Below are 24,425 nucleotides of genomic sequence, written 5' to 3' on the forward strand. Positions count from 1 at the left end.
TAAATCCCAAAAAAAAATTTTTCAAGATTTCATTATTTTTTTTAGTACTAAAATTTTTGATGAAATTTTTTTTTGATAATTTTTTTTGATACATCGTAGTAAGATGCACATTCAGTATTTTTTTCAAATTTTTATCTCGGATCTTTTGAGGATGGCGTGAAATTAACGAAAAGTACGTTTTTCACTATAGATCCTACGTCAAACCAGATAGGGGTTCAAATAAACCGCCAAAATTTCTTATTTAATATCCTTTACAATATTTGCCATACGGCTAGTGATTTGGTTTGGGGGCACTTTTTACTTCCTTACCCGGCCAGGCCCTTTAACTCAATGTGAAAAAAGGCTCAACAGATGGAAATCATCAAATTCCAGTCCAGTGAAACCCTATTAAACAAGTTGGTCTAATTTAGGCTGTAAATATAGTCGCCATTGAAGAGAAGTGCTACAAAATCCATTCCGGCAACATAACCACCCACGGGACAATCAAAATTGCCACCCCACTAGAAACACAGATGATACGCTACCATTTGCCACCCGCTAGCCCTCATTTGGAGCGAACTTGAGCGATGCTGTTCGAGGCGGTCCAGAATGGTGACCTAGAGAAAGTGGCCACCCTGTTGGACGGCGGAGCCGACGTCAACGCTCGAGATGACAAATTCTTCAACACCGCTTTGCATCGCTCAATTTTCGCCAAAGAAAACAGGTGCCAATTGATCGATTTGCTGATAGCGCGCGGTGCCGATTGTAATGCGCTGAACAAAAAGTACATGACAGCCTCGGAGTTGGCACTGGAGAAAAAGCTCGATGAGTTGGCGAAACATATGGTCCTGCGGGAGACCGAGAACATCGATAATCATCTGGCGTACTATCTGCTGATTCGACGGGGCAATTTACAACTGTTCGAGTTTCTGATATCGATCAAACGACTCAAGTACGAGGATGAGATTCTGATTATTGCGAAAGCGTACGCAGAGCTCAAGCTTAAAAATGTCCCCCTCAAGGAGCACATGGAAGCCTATCTGAACGAGATACTTATCAACCATGACTACTGGCTTATTAACAGTGGCAGCAAGCAGCGGAATGATCAAGTTAAGAGCGTGCAGCGCTGTCGGGACATCGTGGAGAACGTGCACCAGCTGTTTGCCTCGTACGATAATCACAACCTAATGGACGTGGACAGCATCTTCCTGTTACGCCTATCCTTCATACTGGAAAACATCTTCTTCGTCCGGAATCACTACATGGAGTTGCCACTGCACCACATTGAGTTCTGTATCGGTAAGTTGCATTTGTAGTATAAATGTTTCAGACAGGAGAAAAAATGCATTCTCAAATTTCATTCCCACGAAGATTGTTTAATTTTCGCTAAAACACGACCCAGTTTCCGGAACAGTCAGTTCATTTGTCACAGCCAGCAATGGAGTGTTTTACCCACTCTAACAAACAGCCCCCCGGTCAAGCACACGGCACGGAGAAATAGTGCAAGAATTTTTAATTTATCTTGTTAAACAACCTCCGCTTTTAAAAATTACATTCAGCCAAAAACTGAGATCCGAGCGAAACGGAACGCGCGCGCGAGTTCCCCGGGCCGTGTTTGCTATTGGTGTGCACACTATAACCAATAATAATAATAATGATAAAAATAACAACACAAACAGCAACGCAAGGACTCGTCTCACTCTCTCTCTCTCTCTCTCGCTTTCCAAATGACCCGTACATTACGCACCGAGCAACGCGTATGAGACGCGACGCGGATTTGGTGGGTGGCAGTGAAAGCGCCGAGGCAACGCGAATAAGTCACAAAGAAGGCGAGTAGGCTGGTGAACGGAAGGAGCTCCCTTTCCTATTCGCTTGTTAAACACGCGACGCAATGGGTCTCCCGGGAAGTGTTGCCAGTCCGGGCATAATGATGTATATGATGGAAGCGGTTCTGTGTATAGTAGTGGATCATTTCATCTTGATATCATCTGAGAATTAGATTATACGCCGGCTGAAAATTACTAAAAAAAAAGTAGAAGGATCTGAGCCCAGAGGCACAGCGGAAGCTTGACGTAAGACTCAGAGAACAATTGCTTTTGAATTGACTTTTTGTAACTGTAGTAATGGCAGATGGTCTCCGGAACCATTGATTCTTAATAATTTCTATTTTCAATAGTAAACTGTTGGGAAACAAGTCAGATAGATATTCCAACTTTAACACGGTAAACTCGATATTTTCTGGTTTTCTCGCATCGATGTTCGTAAATGTACATAAAAATACTTAATTATAAAACTGTCCCTACAGAAATATTGGTTGATCCGTCGTTTTTTTGATTAAGTTTATTTGATTTATCCAAATAGCATAACAAGCCATTATCTTACAGTGCATTCTTAAACTTAGGTTATTGAGCTATAAATAGTTTGCTTTGGAACATTGTTTGTGGTGGGTCGTAAAAATTATATCGCCAGGTGATGCAAATCATATATATAAAATATTCGTGTGAGTACCGTGAGTACTTCCCCCCGAAATTGATGTGAATTCTGTAGTGAACTGATCCCAGCGAGTGCTACTTGTTTCTTTCTATCAACTCTAGCAAGTGAACCAGTCCTTCGCTTATTCGTTCAACGATATTAAAACTGATATCAAGAACAACATTGGTTGTTAGCTAGAACCTAACGAACATAGGCAGCTTCACAACTACTCTTGTCTTGGCATAATTATCGTTAGATTGGATAAGACATTCACTAATGTGTATGATTTTTTTTATCAATTACTGTTGAAAAAATAACGGTGCTTCTTCTTCAAAATTCGCAAATTGTATGTAAAAATATGTTTCTCACCCGACAACTATCGCATTGGGCTCGCAGCAAACAATCTTTGTGATTGTGGCGATGGCTACCACGACATCGAGCATGTTGTCTGGTCGTGTATCCGGTTCAATGCTGCTCGCTCTCAGCTCTCTAGAGCACTGAGAGCACAAGGCAGACAATCGGATATCCCCGTCCGGGATATCTTAGGTAGCCGTGATCCTGATCTTCTGCTTCATCTATACCTGTTCCTCAAAAACGCCGATGTCAACGTTTAATGATGTTTCCTTCGTTGTGTCCCCGTTTCATATCCCTCCTATCCAAACGATAAACTTTTACTTAGTCGCGGCAATACATACACACACTCTTTACAGATAAACGGGCCAAAGGTTGTGCAGTCCACTGATCATTCAACAAGAGCCAAAGGTTGTAGCGCTTATGACAACTCTACACGAGCTGATGATTGCGCCGGCTAGTGACCATTCTATCCTGGATTCCTCGAGTCGAGAAAGACGCACCACGCTAGATATGGGGTACAGACTAGGGGGGCGTTGCTGATTAATGGTCAGCTGCATCCCAATAGCAGGTATCCCGTGTCGGGCACACGTACAGAGCATCGGAGGTTCGGATAACTGTTGCCATTCAACGAATGTTGGTGCATAGACAAATTTGTGGATTATTTATTTGGGAATGATGTTACATGACATTGAGAACATTTGAGATAAAATTTGCTGTAATTATAATGGAAAACTAATTTGATATTTAATGAGTTCAGTGTTTCAGGGTTGCTATAGGCACCAAACAATCAACATGCTATTGTTGAAGCTGAGAGTTAATTCGGAAGTTTTATTGTTCCGCTCCTTCGATAATGGTTTGCGCATTTAGTTTGTCTACATTACTTCTGCACTTCATATAAAAATTTAATTAGAGGCAAAACAATAAGCTACGTATTTACAGCTTGTTTTTCTGAAGTGGAATAACATGACCTAAATTCGAACAAATAAAAATAAAACAATATTGATATTTTTAAAATTTTTTGGCGTAGTCCTACGTCCCTCCGGTTATGTCCCCGACATTACTCATATTTTCGTGTTTTGATTGGGCAGTTTCGATTAGTGCTTCCCTTTGCGATCCGGTGCAATTTCATTTGATTCGGTACAGCGAAGATGAGGTGCCCGGTGAGGTGATGTGGCGGGAGCAAAAAATCTCACCCCAATATACAATTTAACTGGTTCCAGTTTGATTTATTGCTAAATCGATTTTTTCAATGTGGGCATTGATTGGATACTCCGATGCAATGTAAATATGCAGCGTATGTGGAAAACATAAAATAAGTGCAAATCTTCCAAAGAATAGAGTCAACATAGATTTCTCACCTGCATTTTGAGGAAAGTGTTTTTGTGTCCGATGAAAATAATAAAAGGTCGACTAAAAAGGATGCATTACCAACTGTGTCTGCATTTTCAATAGACACCCAGCAAACATTAAATCGTATAATTTTGCACGTGCCAAGTCTTACAAGAAATCCGAATAAATCATAATCGCATATAATATCAATCAAAATATGTGTCGTGTATATTTGAAATCGCATAAAATGCAAAAACTCGATTTTATATACCATTATCAAATTAAGTCGCAATTCGGTATAACAAACATCAGTTTTATGATGTACATTGTCGTAAAATATATTTAATCCGCATCATATGCGTATATTACGCTGATGCAGTTTGTGTGTCGTATAAGCGTATAATTTAAATCGATTCAGTACTGTAGTAAATCGTGTTGCATGCTGAAGAAAATCATGAAACAGTAAATCAAATTAGATCCTAATAAAGAACATATTACATCATATTGAAATGTCAATGAAATTCTGATGCACTCGAAAGTTTCAACCGCTGTTGAATTAAATTTCAGATAGCCGCGCGAGATAGCTGGTGGATGATAATCCAGACGACCGGAGTTCGAACCCACATCGGAGCAGTTTTCACCAAACATTAATCTGTGCCATTTTAAACATTCATATTCCATGCCCAACACAAGTCAATCAAACAATTATTATTTCAACAAACATAAATACTCATATATAAAAATGGCGATTCGTGAGGCTATAATAAACATTTCACGAAAATATTTTGCGCCATTTGTTTTTTTTCTATGTCTGTAATAAATCGTATATGAGTATTGCAAAAGTCGCTATTATAGCCGGTCAAAGTTGCATATTCATCCAAACAAATTCGGTAAGCATTTGCCATGTATGTATATGGCCTCCACTTTTGCATGCATATGCCAGTTATGCGATTTAATGTTTGCTGGGCAGTGATCACGGTTCGGATGAAGATGAGAGTTATACTACCAGTCTCTCCGTTATACTACCGTTATTGCCCATCGCTTGTACACCATTCATAAGCAAATTTCAAATTTGACGTGCAGGTCGCTAATCAAGGCATTAGTATCATTGAAAGTCCAATCGAATTGACCGATAGTGAAGGTGAACCAATTAGTCTGTCGCTTCCAAACAGTCTACATAAGGTGTATAAGGTGTGGGTGTAAAGACATTGGTCATTTAAGCAACTTTGCATACTTGAAATATTCACAAAAGAATTAGACTACTTTTCGGAAAAAGCCAATTTTTTTTTCTTAATTTTCAATAAAAATTTATAACTTAAAAACTATGATACTTACAAAATTCGTGCCAAAGGATGAAATGTAGGAAATTATTTAAATATTTACAATATTTCAAGTATGCAAAGTTGCTTGAATGACCCATGTTTTTACACCCACAACGTTTCCCTACTATCTGAGATGGTGCTGCCAACTCCTAAGACGAGTTGGCATGAAATTCGTCATAAATGTTGTGCTCACTCTGCCCTTCCTCACAACACCTACTTCCCGTTTGAGAAATTGTTGAGTGAACATCGTTTGTGGGAGTGTCGAGCGGAAACGAATTGTCTTTTTCAAGATTAATTGTACCCCTTACAATTTCTCGGAGGATGTAATCTTACGTTGATCGAAGAAATTACAAAACGAATGTATTGGATAAACTCGTTCGCTTCAAAGCAATTTGGAGTTCTGAAAAGAACTGGATTAGATTTGCTGAAAATACAACAAAATTTATCGTGTGGCGACGGTAGTTTTTTTTTCCGAAGCGGCTGCCATTTTCTATGGCTTCGGCGTTTACGGCTTCTGGGCAGCGTTTTTTTTTTTTTGAAGGCGCGTCCACATTATGCCGAATGATACCGATCGTCCTGTACCAGGCGGCATATTCGGTTCGTTATGTAATGTTGCCTCATCGATTGCACGAAGCCGAAGCTCCATCGGGTGCACGAAACCGTCATGAGCACACGAAGCACAATGCCGTCAACGCGAATTTACTTCGTTTTGTTTTGGTTCGACTTTCTTTGATCCGGACCGACTTTTTCGGGTTGGGTACGGCATGATTCGAATCGGTTTTCGCTACGTCGGCAAGCTCGGGCGACACGTCCACACTTATTCGGCTTTACCGGGCGGCCGAGGCCGTCAGGCGTAATGAGGACGCGTCTTGACTTTTGTTTTTTTTTCTTTATCTGTATTATAGTGACTTTCAACTCATTTGGCTGGTTCGTCACTTTTTACTTCCTTTTTGGAAGAATGTCGGGAGTGAGAATTGAACTCGTGACCTTTAGCGTGAGAGGCATGGATGTTACCACTACGCCAGATCGCCTCCTTCTTGACTTTTGATTTCGGGTAGCCGCAGTAGCAGCAGCTTTCTTCTTGCTGGTTGCCTTCTTCACAGCAGCAAGTTTGAGTTTTTTTTGCAGCGGTTACTGTTTTCTTATCCCCAATAGCATCGGCAGATTATTTGCCAGCATCGATGAAATTTTTCGGATTCTTCTCGGCGAATGTCTTCTATGCCCTGTCCTTATTCCCGGAAACTGTGGCCTTTCTCGATGCTGGCGCTTTCTTGGTCGCCTTCTTAGCGGTACCATTCTTCTCTCCGGACTCCTTTTTGGCCTTAGGGAGAAGCCTGAACGAACACGACGCACCAGTGCCCTTCGTTTGCACAAACATGCTCTTGATGGTGCGCTTTCTTGATGAACGAAATTAGTTTCGCCACATCAATCTTGAGCAACGATAATATGCTGCAACCTCAACCTCTGTACAATACAGATTTCTGCGATATATATATATATATATATATATATATATATATATATATATATATATATATATATATAACTGTTGCCATTCAACGAATGTTGGTGCATAGACAAATTTGTGGATTATTTATTTGGGAATGATGTTACATGACATTGAGAACATTTGAGATAAAATTTGCTGTAATTATAATGGAAAACTAATTTGATATTTAATGAGTTCAGTGTTTCAGGGTTGCTATAGGCACCAAACAATCAACATTCTATTGTTGAAGCTGAGAGTTAATTCGGAAGTTTTATTGTTCCGCTCCTTCGATAATGGTTTGCGCATTTAGTTTGTCTACATTACTTCTGCACTTCATATAAAAATTTAATTAGAGGCAAAACAATAAGCTACGTATTTACAGCTTGTTTTTCTGAAGTGGAATAACATGACCTAAATTCGAACAAATAAAAATAAAACAATATTGATATTTTTAAAAATTTTTGGCGTAGTCCTACGTCCCTCCGGTTATGTCCCCGACATTACTCATATTTTCGTGTTTTGATTGGGCAGTTTCGATTAGTGCTTCCCTTTGCGATCCGGTGCAATTTCATTTGATTCGGTACAGCGAAGATGAGGTGCCCGGTGAGGTGATGTGGCGGGAGCAAAAAATCTCACCCCAATATACAATTTAACTGGTTCCAGTTTGATTTATTGCTAAATCGATTTTTTCAATGTGGGCATTGATTGGATACTCCGATGCAATGTAAATATGCAGCGTATGTGGAAAACATAAAATAAGTGCAAATCTTCCAAAGAATAGAGTCAACATAGATTTCTCACCTGCATTTTGAGGAAAGTGTTTTTGTGTCCGATGAAAATAATAAAAGGTCGACTAAAAAGGATGCATTACCAACTGTGTCTGCATTTTCAATAGACAGTGATCACGGTTCGGATGAAGATGAGAGTTATACTACCAGTCTCTCCGTTATACTACCGTTATTGCCCATCGCTTGTACACCATTCATAAGCAAATTTCAAATTTGACGTGCAGGTCGCTAATCAAGGCATTAGTATCATTGAAAGTCCAATCGAATTGACCGATAGTGAAGGTGAACCAATTAGTCTGTCGCTTCCAAACAGTCTACATAAGGTGTATAAGGTGTGGGTGTAAAGACATTGGTCATTTAAGCAACTTTGCATACTTGAAATATTCACAAAAGAATTAGACTACTTTTCGGAAAAAGCCAAATTTTTTTTCTTAATTTTTAATAAAAATTTATAACTTAAAAACTATGATACTTACAAAATTCGTGCCAAAGGATGAAATGTAGGAAATTATTTAAATTTTTACAATATTTCAAGTATGCAAAGTTGCTTGAATGACCCATGTTTTTACACCCACAACGTTTCCCTACTATCTGAGATGGTGCTGCCAACTCCTAAGACGAGTTGGCATGAAATTCGTCATAAATGTTGTGCTCACTCTGCCCTTCCTCACAACACCTACTTCCCGTTTGAGAAATTGTTGAGTGAACATCGTTTGTGCGAGTGTCGAGCGGAAACGAATTGTCTTTTTCAAGATTCATTGTACCCCTTACAATTTCTCGGAGGATGTAATCTTACGTTGATCGAAGAAATTACAAAACGAATGTATTGGATAAACTCGTTCGTTTCAAAGCAATTTGGAGTTCTGAAAAGAACTGGATTAGATTTGCTGAAAATACAACAAAATTTATCGTGTGGCGACGGTAGTTTTTTTCCGAAGCGGCTGCCATTTTCTATGGCTTCGGCGTTTACGGCTTCTGGGCAGCGATTTTTTTTTTTTTTGAAGGCGCGTCCACATTATGCCGAATGATACCGATCGTCCTGTACCAGGCGGCATATTCGGTTCGTTATGTAATGTTGCCTCATCGATTGCACGAAGCCGAAGCTCCATCGGGTGCACGAAACCGTCATGAGCACACGAAGCACAATACCGTCAACGCGAATTTACTTCGTTTTGTTTTGGTTCGACTTTCTTTGATCCGGACCGACTTTTTCGGGTTGGGTACGGCATGATTCGAATCGGTTTTCGCTACGTCGGCAAGCTCGGGCGACACGTCCACACTTATTCGGCTTTACCGGGCGGCCGAGGCCGTCAGGCGTAATGAGGACGCGTCTTGACTTTTGTTTTTTTTTTCTTTATCTGTATTATAGTGACTTTCAACTCATTTGGCTGGTTCGTCACTTTTTACTTCCTTTTTGGAAGAATGTCGGGAGTGAGAATTGAACTCGTGACCTTTAGCGTGAGAGGCATAGATGTTACCACTACGCCAGATCGCCTCCTTCTTGACTTTTGATTTCGGGTAGCCGCAGTAGCAGCAGCTTTCTTCTTGCTGGTTGCCTTCTTCACAGCAGCAAGTTTGAGTTTTTTTTGCAGCGGTTACTGTTTTCTTATCCCCAATAGCATCGGCAGATTATTTGCCAGCATCGATGAAATTTTTCGGATTCTTCTCGGCGAATGTCTTCTATGCCCTGTCCTTATTCCCGGAAACTGTGGCCTTTCTCGATGCTGGCGCTTTCTTGGTCGCCTTCTTAGCGGTACCATTCTTCTCTCCGGACTCCTTTTTGGCCTTAGGGAGAAGCCTGAACGAACACGACGCACCAGTGCCCTTCGTTTGCACAAACATGCTCTTGATGGTGCGCTTTCTTGATGAACGAAATTAGTTTCGCCACATCAATCTTGAGCAACGATAATATGCTGCAACCTCAACCTCTGTACAATACAGATTTCTGCGATATATATATATATATATATATATATATATATATATATATATATATATATATATATATATATATATATATATATATATATATATATAGCATGCATGCTTTCAAAGTAATTTTTCAGCTATTGAAACAAGTTTTTTGATCAATAAGTAAGAAACATATAACGTGTAGATTTCATTTCTTTCAACCAGCAAAGAGGTATTAATGCTCAAAATCTTCAATTTTCTCCAATGTAACGCTATCGTTCTCGAAAACTTTATACTTACACCCCAGAATGGAAATTAAAGACGTAGTCCGACGTCAAAATTATGTTTATGTAAAAAGTCGTGAAAAAACATGTCATGTTACAAACTTTCTACAGAGTTAAATACTTCCACTTGCTTCACCGTGACTGGTTCGTGCCCAACATATCAATATTACACAAGAAATAATGAAAATGTATTGAATTGTAAATTTACAGCTTTGCCGAAATCTAATTGAATTTCCATGATGAAACCAATCTGGTTTTCACATGTATTCAGTTCAGCTTCACTTCATTCGTTCTCAAACAGTTCGCTCGCGGTCTGTTCGTTCGGAAACAGTTCGTATGGCGAACTGACGTGCTTTCAAAAAAGGATGACAATTTTTTCTCTATTTTTGGCGAACTAGTTCTTCCATACCGTTCACGAACGGTTTGCTCATCTCTACGATGGAGGCTAACGCACAATTTGTATGCAAACATGTTGTTTGTTGCACTTCCTCCATAGCGCAAACAGCAAGTAAAATCTAAATAACATGCCCACTTTTTTTGTTAAATTGTTTACTTTGTGTGAAGTGCATTTTAAACCCCTAAATTTACGTTACATTTTTCGTTGAGTGACCCCCCCCTGTATAGAAATCATCGAAAGTCCTACGTCAAAAAACAAACTAAGCTTCCTCAAAATCGACAGCACTTCTCCATCGCGCGCGGTCTGTCAGTCAGAGATTTGCCAACAGAGGTGCTGCGTTTGTGAATACATCGCACCGATTCCAGAACCAGAAGACGACATGGAACGGAGGCTGGGGGAAGATTTCAATCTCTTTCCTACCTACCTGTACGCGCGTGTATGTGTGCGCGGATTACACACGACGACGAGTCTCCTGTTTTATGCACAGTGTTGTGTGCTGTCGAGCGCTCCGGCTTTTTGTTTTATGATAGTTTTCTTCTCGTTAGGTTGCCAGGGTGAGGGTACAATGGTGTGCCGGGACCCGCTCCCACTCCAAACTCCAAACCCCCATGGCTTTCCGTGGAGTCGACCATTGCGCTTGGCTAGTTGTTTGTCCGCAGGCAGCGAGCTGATCTGAAGCACCAGCTTCGCACTATGAACACATCACGCTGTTGGCGCATTGTTCACTATGGCTGTGTTTGTGTATCGCGAAATGCTTTCTTCGTCACCTCCAGCTCCCGCTCTTTGATGAACCGTAATCTCCCTCTTCGCGGGAGAGATTGACCCAGGGGAGGAGTTGGGTGGTATCTGGTATCCAACAGGCCACGAAGGCTGCTTATCTCATCCCATCCGATCCTCCTCATCGCCGCGACCAAGAGAACACGGAGTTATAACCAGGGAAACACCAGGAGTGCAATATTTCGAATTTTTGCAATTGCCGCTAATTGCGTGTGTTGGCTGATGTTCGGCCAGATAGATGCACTTTGTTTGCGATGGTAGAAGTTGTGTGAAGGTGATGTTGATTTAACCGTTAGTTTCAAAAATGACGTTCAAACCAGAATTGATGATCAGTTGTTCAATATCTGGACTTCTATTAAAAAATAATAAATTTCTAAAAATGAATGCACATATTTGATTATTTAAATCGAATTTTTCCCTTCAAGGTAGTTCTCATTCGCTGTGATGCACTTGTGCCAGAGTTTGTTCCATTCTTCAGATAGCCATTACATGCCAAACCGATATAGTGATTCTCAGATTTTCGTTAAAAGTGGCAATTTAGTTCTTTAACTCAAAACATTAGACCCGTATTTTTTATTTTTTCATTAGGGTGCCCGTTTCCATTTTAGGGTCGTTATGTTACGTTAAATTTACAAAATAATAACTTAAAAACGAAAAAATAGCATCTCTGATATCGAGATATATTATATAGAAAATCCTCAACTTTCGAGAAAAAATATAAAAAAATATAGCGCCCTCTAGTTCAAAGCCATGAAAATAATAAAAAACGACTACAATCAATAATTACAAATTCGTGATTTCATTCGCGTGATATCTCGGCTTATGTCCAATCACTACAACCTAAACGCGCATCTCTATCGCATTGGGCTCGCAGCAAACAATCTTTGTGATTGTGGCGATGGCTACCACGACATCGAGCATGTTGTCTGGTCGTGCATCCGGTTCCATGCTGCTCGCTCTCAGCTCTCTAGAGCACTGAGAGCACAAGGCAGACAATCGGATATCCCCGTCCGGGATATCTTAGGTAGCCGGGATCCTGATCTTCTGCTTCATCTATACCTGTTCCTCAGAAACGCCGATGTCAACGTTTAATGATGTTTCCTTCGTTGTGTCCCCGTTTCATATCCCTCCTATCCGATCGATAAACTTTTATTTAGTCGCGGAAATACATACACACACTCTTTACAGATGCACGGGCCGAAGGTTGTGCAGTCCACTGATTATTCAACAAGAGCCAAAGGTTGTACCGCTCATGACAACTCTACACGAGCTGATGATTGCGCCGGCTAGTGACCATTCTATCCTGGATTCCTCGAGTCGAGAAAGACGCACCACGCTAGATATGGGGTACATACTAGGGGGGCGTTGCTGATTAATGGTCAGCTGCATCCCAATAGGAAGTATCCCGTGTCGGGCACACGTACAGAGCATCGAAGACTGCGACATACCAATTATGAGAACACTTGTAATACTAACCTCGAGTCAACCGCGAGTAATCGGTTACATATTACTAACATAGTCTAAGGAAACATTGTCAAAATATTGAACTCCCGGCCCCGTTAGGCTGACGCCATATGAGCCTTAATAAAATATATATTTAGGATAAAAAAAAAAAATAATTACAAAAACAAAATCCATCATTTTTTAAAGTTCTAAATCGATTCAGTGGTTCAAACGTTATAAATTTTTGAAAAAAAATCATTTTTGCGAAAAAGTGAAAAAAAAAGATTTTTCGGACCACCCTGTACCAGTACCAGCTACTCTTGATTGTTCTTTTTCAAGTTCATAGGTAACAAAACTCTCGGTCTCGCAGAAGTTCAAAGTAACAAAACTCTCGCTATTTCGTTCGCATGTACAACTTTCCCAGCTCCGAAAACAATCTAACGAACATGAATTTGCTTGGGACATCTCGCCAAATCACTACCTTATAGCCTATAAGCTGTTCAAAGTTTATCAAATGACATACAAATGGAACACAAATTTCTGCATTACTCGAGAATTAGTCAAGCTAATGAAACCAAATTTGGCATGTGAAGGTTTTAGAGTACAATAAATGTTTCTATGGTGGTTATTCTCTCCACCCCCCTCTCTGAGGGGGGGCTGCCATACAAACTGAAACTCAAATTTCTACATTACTCGAGAATTAATCAAGCAAATGAAACCAAATTTGTCATGTGGAGGTTTCAGGGTGCAACAAATGTTTCTATGATGGTTAGATTCTCCTCCCCCTCTCTTAGGTGGGGCTGCCATAAAAATGAAACACAAATTTCTGCATAACTCGAGAATTATTCAAGCAAATGAAACCAAATTTGGCATATGGAGGTTTTAGGGTGCAATAAATGATTTTACGGTAGTGAGACACTCCACCCCCCCTCTATAAGGGGGAACTGACAAAACTACGAAAACGAAAACTAATCAAGCAAATGGAGTCAAATTTGTCATGCGAATGTTTTAAGTGACACGATACGTTTCCATGGTGAAAAGACACTCCTCCGCTCTCTCTAAGGGGGGGGGGGTGGACTGCCGTACAAATTTCTGCATAATTCAAGAACCAATCCAGCAAACTGAACCAACTTTGGCATGTGGAGGTTTTAGGAGACAAGAAACATTTCTAAGGTGATTCAACACTCCTTCCACCTTTCTGAAGGGAGGAGGGGGGTCTGCCATAGAAATGAAACACAAATTTCTGCATAATTCGAGAACTTATCAAGCAAACGAGACCAAATTTGGCATGTGGAGGTTTTTGGATGCAATAAATGTTTCTATGGTGGTTAGACACTCCTCCCGCTCTCTAAGGGTGGGCTGTCATAAAGGGTGTGTCACATCAAATTGCATCACGGAAAAAACGCTGTAGAAATTTAATTTTTAGGAATTATATCTTCAGCTTTCGCTTATAATCAGATAAGAGTGTATAGATCACGTTAGCCATGCTTCACTGTCAATTTTTCGTAAATTTGGAAAAATGTCGTCGAACGAAAAAGAGCGTCGTGAATTAATCCTGCGCACTCATTTCGAGAATCCGGAGTTGTCACATCGGGACATCGGTAAGATGCTGGGAATCGTCCAATCCACGATCAGCAGAGTACTAAAACGATACTTCGAGAACCTAACCATCGACCGGAAGGTGAAGTACGGCAAAAATGGATGCTCCGTCAGTGAAAAAGATCACAAGCGCGTAGTTAAGCAGTTTAGACGTGATCCGAGAAGTTCGATCCGGGATGTCGCCAATAAGCTGAATTTGTCAAGTTCATTCGTCCAGCGGACCAAGCAGCGGGAGGGCCTGCGTACATACAAGGTTCAGAAGGCTCCTAACCGCGACGAAAGGCAAAACATGGTGGGGAAGACGCGAGCCCGGAAGCTGTACACCGAAATGCTGACGAAGCCGCATTGCCTGGTAATGGACGACGAAACCTACGTCAAAGCGGACTTTCGTCAGCTGCCGGGCCTGTTGTTCTTCTCCGCAAAGGACAAATTCAGCGTTCCGGAGGAGATTCGCAAGCAGAAACTATCTAAGTTTGCCAAAAAGTACATGGTGTGGCAAGCGATCTGCTCTTGCGGAAAGCGGAGCGCCCCCTTCGTGATGACCGGCACGGTAAACGGGCAGGTTTACCTTAAGGAGTGCCTACAGAAGCGCTTACTACCACTATTGAAGCAGCACGAGGGCCCGACCATCTTCTGGCCGGAGCTCGCTTCGTGCCACTATTCAAAGGACGTGTTGGAGTGGTACGAAGCCAACGGGGTCACCTTCGTGCCAAAGGAAATGAACCCGCCCAACGCGCCGGAGCTTCGCCCAATAGAGAAATATTGGGCGATTATGAAGCAGGCCCTCCGGAAGAACCCAAAAGTTGTCAAATCGGAGGCGGACTTCAAGAGAAAATGGATTCCTGTTCAAAAAAAACTACAACCTGACGTTGTACAGAACCTTATGGACGGGGTAAAGAGGAAGGTGCGAGCATACGGGCTTGGGCTCGAAGTATGAATAAAAAGAAAATGCCAAAAGTTGTTTAACAGTTTTTATTTTACTGTCTAAAATTTTCAAAAGGATCGGTCTACTGGGTGAATTTCTACAGCATTTTCTCCGTGATGCAATTTGATGTGACACACCCTTTACAAATGCAACACAAATTTCTGCATAACTCGAGACCTAATCAAGTACAATTGGGATGTGAGGGCTTTTGGGTACATGACAATTGAAAATTTTCAGAAAACTCTGAAAGAAAAAGGGAAAATTCGATAAATTAAATGCCTATATGTTCTACAATTACATAGTGACAAGTGCTGTTAATCCATTTGATGTTTGCGCTAGCGAAATTGATTTTTGTTCGAAACTGGAAATGAATTTTAATGTGATGAAACGCACTTCTATACCTTCTTCTATCTATGACTGAATTCGTCTATCTGTCGAGAATTGTGTCTGAAAAAAATCTGATATTGTAATGATGAGTTTTGTTAGAAATACTAGGAAGTTTATAATAAAAGGTAAATTCAACGGGGTCAATTGAAAGATCAATCTATGAACAGTTCTGCGATTGGACCCATGAACTTGTTCATAGTAAGAAAACGTGAATGTTTGAAGGTATCGATAACAAAAAACAATTTTTGGGCGGGACGAAGTTTGCCGGGTCAGCTAGTATATCTATATAAATAAAAAAGGGATTTCTGTCTGTTTGTCTGATTCTTACGGACTCGGAAACTAATGAACCGATCAACATGAAAATTGGTATTTGGGGGTTTTTGGGGCCGGGGAAGGTTTTCGTGATAGTTTGAGACCCCTCCTCCCTCTATAAGGGGGGGAGGTCTGCCATGCAAATGAAACACAAATTTCTGCATTACTCGAGAATTAATTAACCAAATGAAACAAAAATTGGCATGTGGAGATTTTAGGGTGCAATAAATGTTTCTATGGTGGTTAGACACTCCACCCCCTTCTCTTGGGGGGGGGTCTACCATACAAATGAAACACAAAATCCTACATTACTCGAGAATTAATCAAGCAAAAGTAACCAAATAAGGTATCCGGAGGTTTTAGGGTACAATAAATTTTTCTATGGTAGTTAGATACTCTACCCCCCTCTCTAAAGGGGGGCTGCCATACAAATGAAACACAAATTTCTGCATAACTCGAAAACTAATCAAGCAAATGGAGCCAAATTTGGCATGACAAGATTTTAGGGGGTACGAAACGTTTCTATGGTGAATAGACACTCCTCCCCCCTCTCTAAGGGGTGAAGAGGGGAGGGGTCTGTCTTTTTTCTATCATATTTTCCGTATCAAACATTTATTCCATGTAACTGAGAAACATGTTATTTGCAAGTGGTTGAAAAATCTTGAACGAGAATTGTGTCTGAAAAAAATCTGATATTATAATGATGAGTTTGGTAAAAGTACTAGGATTAGTAAAAGGTAAACTCAACTGGGTCGATTAGAAGAACAATCAATGAACAGTTCTGCGATTGGACTCATGAACTTGGGCTTTGCATTCTTGCATTTGTTTTCCAAAGTACAGATTTAAATTTCAAAGTTGAAGCCAATAGTTAAAGCTGCATTTTTTCATACTGGATAAGAAAATTTGGAATTTCGAATCCGCCTCTCAATGTGTATCCAAAATATGCACCCAGTATCTACGAATCATGAATCCTAATTCGCGAATCTGGAATTCATCTGGATCATCAGAAATCAGGTGGTCAAGTATCTAAAATTTAAATCCTTAAGCTGCATCTGGCGCTTTGAATTTGAATATGTAGAATTCAATATCTACGAATAATTAGTTTAAGCAGTAACAACATAATCTACTTGAGGTAAATCAGAGAGTTTAACTAATACAATATTTTGATTTTGAAGTAAAATTAATAGATTAAGGCCTGCAGTACACTTGTGGTACAAACGCTTCATCGAATTCACTCAATCCGTTGAAGATGTAGAACCCTTTGAATCGCACTAACGTTCTTAGAGGAACTTTTGCCGTCTCATCGTAGGTATTAACTTGCGACATCCATTAACACTTAGCTTAAACTGACCAGACAAAGTATCCCGCGTTAGATTTTGTCTTGCGAAACGTCCCGCGTTTCACAAGATCCTGATCAGGTTTAATTGCGATGTCACATGTTAGGAATTTCACGAACAAATGTGATTCTCAAAACTATGGCTAATGTTTACATAACGTATATACAGCCATTCCATGCCAAACCGATATAATGGTTCTCAGATTTTCGTGAAAAGTGGTAGTTTTGTTTTTTATCGCAAAACATTAGACCCGTTTTTTTTTGTTAAGGTGCCCATTTTTATGTTAGGCTGATCCGAAACATCGACTTTTTCCCCTTTTTTCCAAAAATGACATTTTTCAAAAATTCATAACTTGTGAACTACTGAACCGATTTAGACGGTCGACATAACAAACTAAAGATAATTAGCTAGTCATTGTTGTACTCCAGTGGTTAACCTTGAAAAATCATAACTCAAAAACGCAGAAGAACGCCTCCCTGGTTCCGTGATATGTTATGTGAAAAATCCTCAGCTTTCCAGAATTTTTTTTAAAAAAATAGCGCCTTTGGGCCCGAGACCATGAAAACTATAAAAAACAAATACAATCAAAAATAACGAAAACATAATTCAAATTTCCTGCAACTGTAGTATTTTTCCAAAAAAGACTAGCTAATTGGCTTTAATTTCATATATAAAACTTCTGAATTGGCCCAGTGGTTCGAAAGTTATGAATTTTTGAAAAAAGTCATTTTCGGAAAAATGCGAAAAAAATGATTTTTAGGGCCACCCTAAAATGGAAATGGTCATCCTAACATAAAAATAAAAAATACGGATCTAATGATTTGCGACAAAGAACAAAATTTCCGCTTCCCACGAAAATATGATTACAGGGTAACTTCGATATAACGTACATTTTGCTTTCAAAATTGTACGTTGTATCGAAATGTACGTTATATCGAAGCATAATAAAGAACTCTGAAACGTAGCTTATATTACTTCATTGTGTTGCTGTTTGAGTAAGGTTGATGAATAAAATCAATAAGAAGACGAAGCCAACTTTTGTCATGATGTTTCCCTTTGTTCAGTTGATTGAAGTTTGATTCATTTAGAATCCGGAATCACAAAACAGTAGTATTTCGGGATTGATTAATGTTACAACACAAGCTTTAGTATCAAAATACAAAAAATTTATTGTTCTTTCAGAAAAAAAAATTTAAAAAAAATATTTTTTTTGGACTTCGATCATGTGTACGTTATATCGAGGTAAAATGTACGTTATATCGAGTGACGTTATATCGAGGGTACGTTATAACGAGGGTACGTTATATCGAAGTTTACCTGTACCACTATATCGGTTTGACATGGAATGGTTGTATACATAATTGTTTTATGTCCCGCGTAAGAACTCTGATCATCTGGTCACTTTAACTAAGCTCTAAATTCTTATGTCAAATAACACATCTTGCATATATTCTGATTAGCAAGTCATAGAATATACGTGACCAGAGAGCAGTTCGGAAGAAATTTCTTTGACCAACCGGCCAGACGGGAATCGAACCCGAATCCCGGCATGATAATGTGATGTTGAACCAGTTCGTTGAATAAAGTTTGATATTCGAATGTGACCAACTAACCTGGAAAGTCAAATGATGAGGACAGAAAAATACCCGGTACGGGCCCTTTGTAACCGTTGTGAGTGAGCCGAATTCAAGATGTTTCGTGGATATCGATCAACGGAGCTTAATACATCCGATATAGAATTATGTTTTGAAATGAGTTTCACTTGATGAGCCACAGCTCCGCGTAGGCTCTGTAAAACGAGACCAGTTAATTCACAATATTGTTTGAACAGAATAATCATCCTGTGAACGATTGACCTGAAGGTTGACCCAATACGAACTTCTACTAGTCGACCAGCTGTGTTTGCTTTTGATGAAGATTTCTCCCAAAATAACAAAGCCTTCGAAGTGCAACTGTTGATTAAAACATCACAGACTCCACACAATGTGACTGCCAGACGATAAAACCCTCGGGAATGGTCAGCTGCTGTTCATCATCATCATAATTATTATAAGCTGCATAATCGGAACTAGAGTTTTGACTCCGTGTAACGATTCGTTTATGGCAGGGAAGTTTTACTACGGAATGGGGGCGACCGACGTAATCTTTCTCACACCCCAGCAGCGTGCGAACCGAACCCCGTCGGATGGTCAGAAAAAGGATCGCATTAACTTTTCGCCCGAGGGGATGCAGTCCGTCTGGCAGTCATCGGAATGTTAAACCTTCCATTGAAGAGGGGAAAGCAAAAATTAACTGACCGGGGTTCATTTTGTTAGCGCCAGCCGGAACGGGGTTGGGGCAAAATGTGAACCAATGTAACTGACCATGGTCAACGGTTGTTTCGGTGTGGCCCGCTTCCGATGCAATTCAAGCGTGTTTGTGTTTTGGGTTGGCTACATTTTTAAAACATAATTAGGGGGAGATATAAATTGCTCGACGACACAAGCTCTCGAAAAGGGTTAATTTAACCTTATCACGAAAATAAAAAAGATAAATCCCGGCCAAACTGTGGCGCACGGTTTAGATAACCTTCCAGTATCAGAGCTGGTGCACTCTCGGAAATGCAAAAACCTCCACAACTAGCTCACACACTGCACATCTCATATGTAAGTCAGTGCCGAGAATGCATTTTTATTGCCTCAGTTAAATAAATATAGGCAAAAAATAGCATTTCATGCAAAAGGCAATAATAAAAATAATAAATAATAAAAAAGTGAGCGAAAAAACAGCACTCGGGATGATACACAGATATAACCGCGAACGTGAGAGAGAGAGAAAAAGCACACGCGAGAAAGAAGAATGCAGTATAGTTCGCGAAAAAGTGCACCAGAGTCTGGAAAGAAACGTAGTTTTGCAGTTCAGCGTATAAATATAGGTATTAGTGTGTACCAATTTAGGGCAGGCACGAGAAGAAGCGGTGGGAGAGGGTTGGGATAGATAAACAAATGATGTGTGGCGCGGTTGCGACGCATTTCACAAGTGAGACTTATGAGGAAAGATGTGGCCGCCGAAGGAGAAGCTACGAAGTGACGAAATGTTGAATGTATCTGACCTGCATGGCTCATCCCATGAATGTGGTTCCTTGTTCTGAAACATGATTGCGGCAATAATTTTTATAGTGTTTCACACAAAGATTACCGAACTGTGTGATGCATTTAGGCGCTGCATACGAATTTTTGGGGAAATATAATAATATTCGTTCTAAAATAATTTTCCTATTTCTACCGTTACGTAATCTCCTGTGGGTCCCTATCCTCTGGTTGATTCTTGAATTGTTTTTTTTTGCCACTTCTGGGATGCCGGGGCATCGGCGAAAAAACGCACCAACAGAATACATATTGCGGTAGGAACGCGAAAAGAAATTGCCGTTCTTTATGTTCCCGATGAGTGGTTTGGTGCTGCAGTTTCATAACTTCTAAACTGTCTCTCGGAAGACCCAGGACTTGGCAGTGGTAGTGCTGCTAGTGGTACCGTCTCCCGGTCCGGTACTGACAGTGGTAGTTTGGTTGCGTCAATGTGCTAACTTTACCGAACGGACGCGCTGGATTTTGTTTTGTTTCGTTTTTACACTATTTTAGTCTTTTTTTTATACGTTATTATTTTTCACTCGACTATGGCGTAGCATGCAGAGTGGAGCTCATAGTGCTCATATATATTTTTTTGTACACAACTCGATTCTGCGTTCATTTCGCGTGTATAGTTCGGTACTTCTCGAATCGTTCACGTTCCTCGTTTTTTCCATCAATTTTTATTAAATTTAAACAGCATTTCTTGTTTTGTTTATTCGCATGAGCTCGAGCGAATGAGTGATTGCATTGCGCTTCTCTAGCCACGAATCGTTTGGGTGGATTCTATGTACGCAAAGAGCGTAGTATGTTAGACTGACGGTTACGTTTCATCTGAATGGATAGTACTAGAATGTACTTTTAAAACAGCATTTTGCTTAAGTCATCGCAATATATCATTAGCGGGTACCGATTGTAAATTTGATAGGTACGATAGAAATACATGCTGGGAGCAGTGAAAAATTCATTTGTTCAATTCATTTGTCCACTATTATTCACAATATACGGCAAACTAACCTGTCCACCAGGGTTAACATATCTACAGAATAATTTGTATTTGTACAGATTTTTCAGACTTTTTCAAACCAAGAATCTGTAGATACAGATTACAGATTTTTTTGACTTTCATACCGATTTATAGATTTTTCAAAATAGCGATCCAATATTAGTTATGGCTTGATCTTAGTCTTATTTTTTCCCAACTTACCAATTTTATTCATATAGCGTTCGAAACAAGCTGAATGAGGGTATTTTTTGCATTCATATGTAGCGTGTAGTATTACATTCTCATGTTCAATCCAAGACGAAAAGATGCAGAATCCTGCGTCATCAGCTAGCTTTACAATGAATGAATGACACTGTTTATCTTTTTCCTACTAAAGCACAATGAATGCGAATTTTCACGTGGATACCATCAACATCGTCAAATGCATAACAACTATGCCAATCAGTGATACTGGTAGGACTCGATTATCCGGAGTATTTTATTTTTGATTTTCGGAAATTTTGAATAATTTATATAATAATTCCACATTGAATAGCCAATATATCAAATGAAAAGTCTTGACTAGTAGAACACAGTTATTTATGAAAAACGCAAATCCAAAAGGCCGTCACCACAAGATGGCGATTATATATATTTTTTTCACAACCCCATCAAGATGGGTATCAAATGCAAGGGCTTGACTAAAAGAAAACAGTTATTTATGAAAAATGCAAATCCAAGATGGCGACCGCTACTAAATGGTGGATTACATTTTTTCTCAGAACCCCACCAATACGGATATCAAATGAAAGGGATTGACTAGTAGAACACAGTTATTTTTGAAAAACGCAAATCCAAAATGGCCGCCACTACAAAATGGTGGATTACACATTTTCTCAGAACCGCTTCAATGTGAGTCTCAAAAAGAGATGAATCCGGTAACTTTCCGGCCAATATTTGCTATCCGGCCGAATACCGGATATTAGAAAAAAAAATCAATAATTTATCATTAAAACAAGATAAATCATATTTGTTTCAAGAATCAATTGATATTAACTCAGAACATTAATTCATTAACACTATTACTTTTATTATGATTTTTTTATCGACTTTGCATCTTACACCAGGCCAGCCTCAGAAAACAATCGTTCTTTGTAAACACTACTGTAAGGAGCTGAAAGATAAACTGTCACACACCTTGCCAATTCGGGTACTACTTAGAGCTACTTAGAGTTAGAGTAACTACCAAACGTAACGAACGTGATTGCGAGCCATTCGAAATGTTTTCGCATAACATTCGATTTCGTTACCAATGGGATTTTTTTTATGTAGAACTACGTCTTGCAGGAAGGTTGCCAAATCAGAAAACAGGTAACGTTTTTATGAAATAAAGTTAACGTTAATAACTATTTTCACTGTGAACGAATTCTCATGATTCGCATATCAATCGAATCGGAAATTCTCTCAGATTTGTTTGATATGCTGTACATTACAATTGGCTAATCTCTAAACGATTTAAATTCATGAAAACTGGAAGAACTTCCTTTTATCCCATACCTTTGTTCTGCCGATTTGTGTGCTAACCCTACCCGTACTTCGAATGCTTTTAACTCGAACATTTCTTAACAGATCGGAAAGATGTTTGCATCAATTGCTAGGAAATATTTCTACGCGTCTATAACAATTAATAAAATGTTATTTTTCGTGATATGAACAATTGAATAACTGTAGAATGTCAAGCGTTATCTAAACGGCCTAACTGCCAAGTTTCTATTCGTCCGATTGACGGTTTCCCCAACACAGACCCCAAAATCGATGTACCTGTGGAAATCCGCTTTGCAAATATACATGCAAGTCGGGGGTATTTTCGTTCCCACCGAGCTGTGTTTCCCTAACACGGACTTCAAAATCAATGTGCCTGTGGGAATCCGCTTCGTCGAAACATGCAAGTCGGGGATATTTTTTGGTGTTGAGTACTTTTGTACTCGCTTGTCGTTGTGCAGACCAGAATATGTTTCCCTAAAACGTACTTTTAAACTGAGAAGTCTGGGAAAATTGTCATTTCAGATACTAGAGTTGAATGAACTTTCGCGGTTCGAAAACTGCGTAAACATGAGATGTGCAATAATTTCAGAGGGAAATGTAAAATACAATGATCGACAATATTTCCGTTCCAATATTTTGGTAGTCCTAGGCACCATATCAAACGTAAAAGGGCGTTTATCAAATTTATTTGTAATGAAGAACATAATCTATTGAAAAAATTTCGATGCATTCTAAAATAATATTCGAAGTGGTAATCAAGTGGATTGCCTGATATAATTGCGTAGTTCTACGTTGAAAATATGCGGTCGTGTCTTAGATACAACCCCTTAATTTTTTTCTTTTCGCGACGATGACCATCATATTCATTTGCCACTTCGTTGAAACTGTCTCAAAAGGTGACGTGAGCTTCGCGTATCAGGTTGAATTCAGTTTCGCTTCTTTTGCTTCGTTTAATTTGATTTGTGTCGAAGCAAGTGTTTGTTCTCTCAGATTATCATCCCTGAAGACAGTTCCAAGTTTTTTAATCTTGAATGAAAATAATTGATTGTTCTTTGCTTATTTGAATTCGTTGTACTTACTTTAACTCGACCAGTATTAAAATTATTTCAATATATCCACAAAAATTTCATCATACATTGGAAAATCATCAATCATCAAGATTTATCATAGTAATAGAAAATCTTTAACAAAAAAATGTGTTCAATATTCCTTGCAGAAAACTTTATATACTATTAAGGGATGTTCATTCTATACGGAAAATTTAATAATAGTTAATTATTTTTTATGTAAAGATGTGTTTATTTCTCTCTAAAATGTAATCTTTTATTAGCTTTATGCAAACATGCAGTTTCTTCCAGTTTCGTCTTCGCAAGAAAAGGGCCGAATATCCGGTATCCGACCTAACTACTATCCGTTTCATCACTAGTATCAAATGAAAGGGCTTGACTAGTAGAACACAGTTATTTATGAAAAATACAAATCCAAGATGGCAGCCACTACAAAATGGCGGATTACATTTTTTCCCAGAACCCCATCAATATGGATATCAAATGAAAGCCTAACTTTCTTCGGAATTTTTTGATGATGTACTGTATTCTATAAATCAAATCATTTCATTTGATACCAATATTGAGAGGATTGCAAAAAATACATAGTCGACCATTTTGTGGCGGCGACCTTTTCGAA

General features: G+C 39.4%; 1 protein-coding gene across 8 annotated transcripts in view; it reads left to right on the forward strand.

Moving 5' to 3' along the window:
• Nucleotides 1–24,425, forward strand: part of LOC129778512 (uncharacterized) — a 113,917-nt gene that overhangs the window by 9,163 nt on the left and 80,329 nt on the right. For 5 of the 8 annotated variants that reach the window (XM_055785449.1, XM_055785445.1, XM_055785448.1 and 2 more), the window contains exon 2: nt 343–1,278. In XM_055785449.1, the coding sequence (XP_055641424.1) occupies nt 567–1,278 (712 nt within the window). In that variant the 5' untranslated portion in view covers nt 343–566. Of the gene's footprint in view, nt 1–342; nt 1,279–1,300; nt 2,052–24,425 lie in introns of those variants that run through there. The other 3 variants (XM_055785447.1, XM_055785446.1, XM_055785453.1) reach the window with 3 other exon arrangements.

The sequence above is a fragment of the Toxorhynchites rutilus genome, chromosome 3 (assembly GCF_029784135.1).
Source record: "Toxorhynchites rutilus septentrionalis strain SRP chromosome 3, ASM2978413v1, whole genome shotgun sequence".
Taxonomy (NCBI): Eukaryota; Metazoa; Arthropoda; class Insecta; order Diptera; family Culicidae; genus Toxorhynchites; species Toxorhynchites rutilus.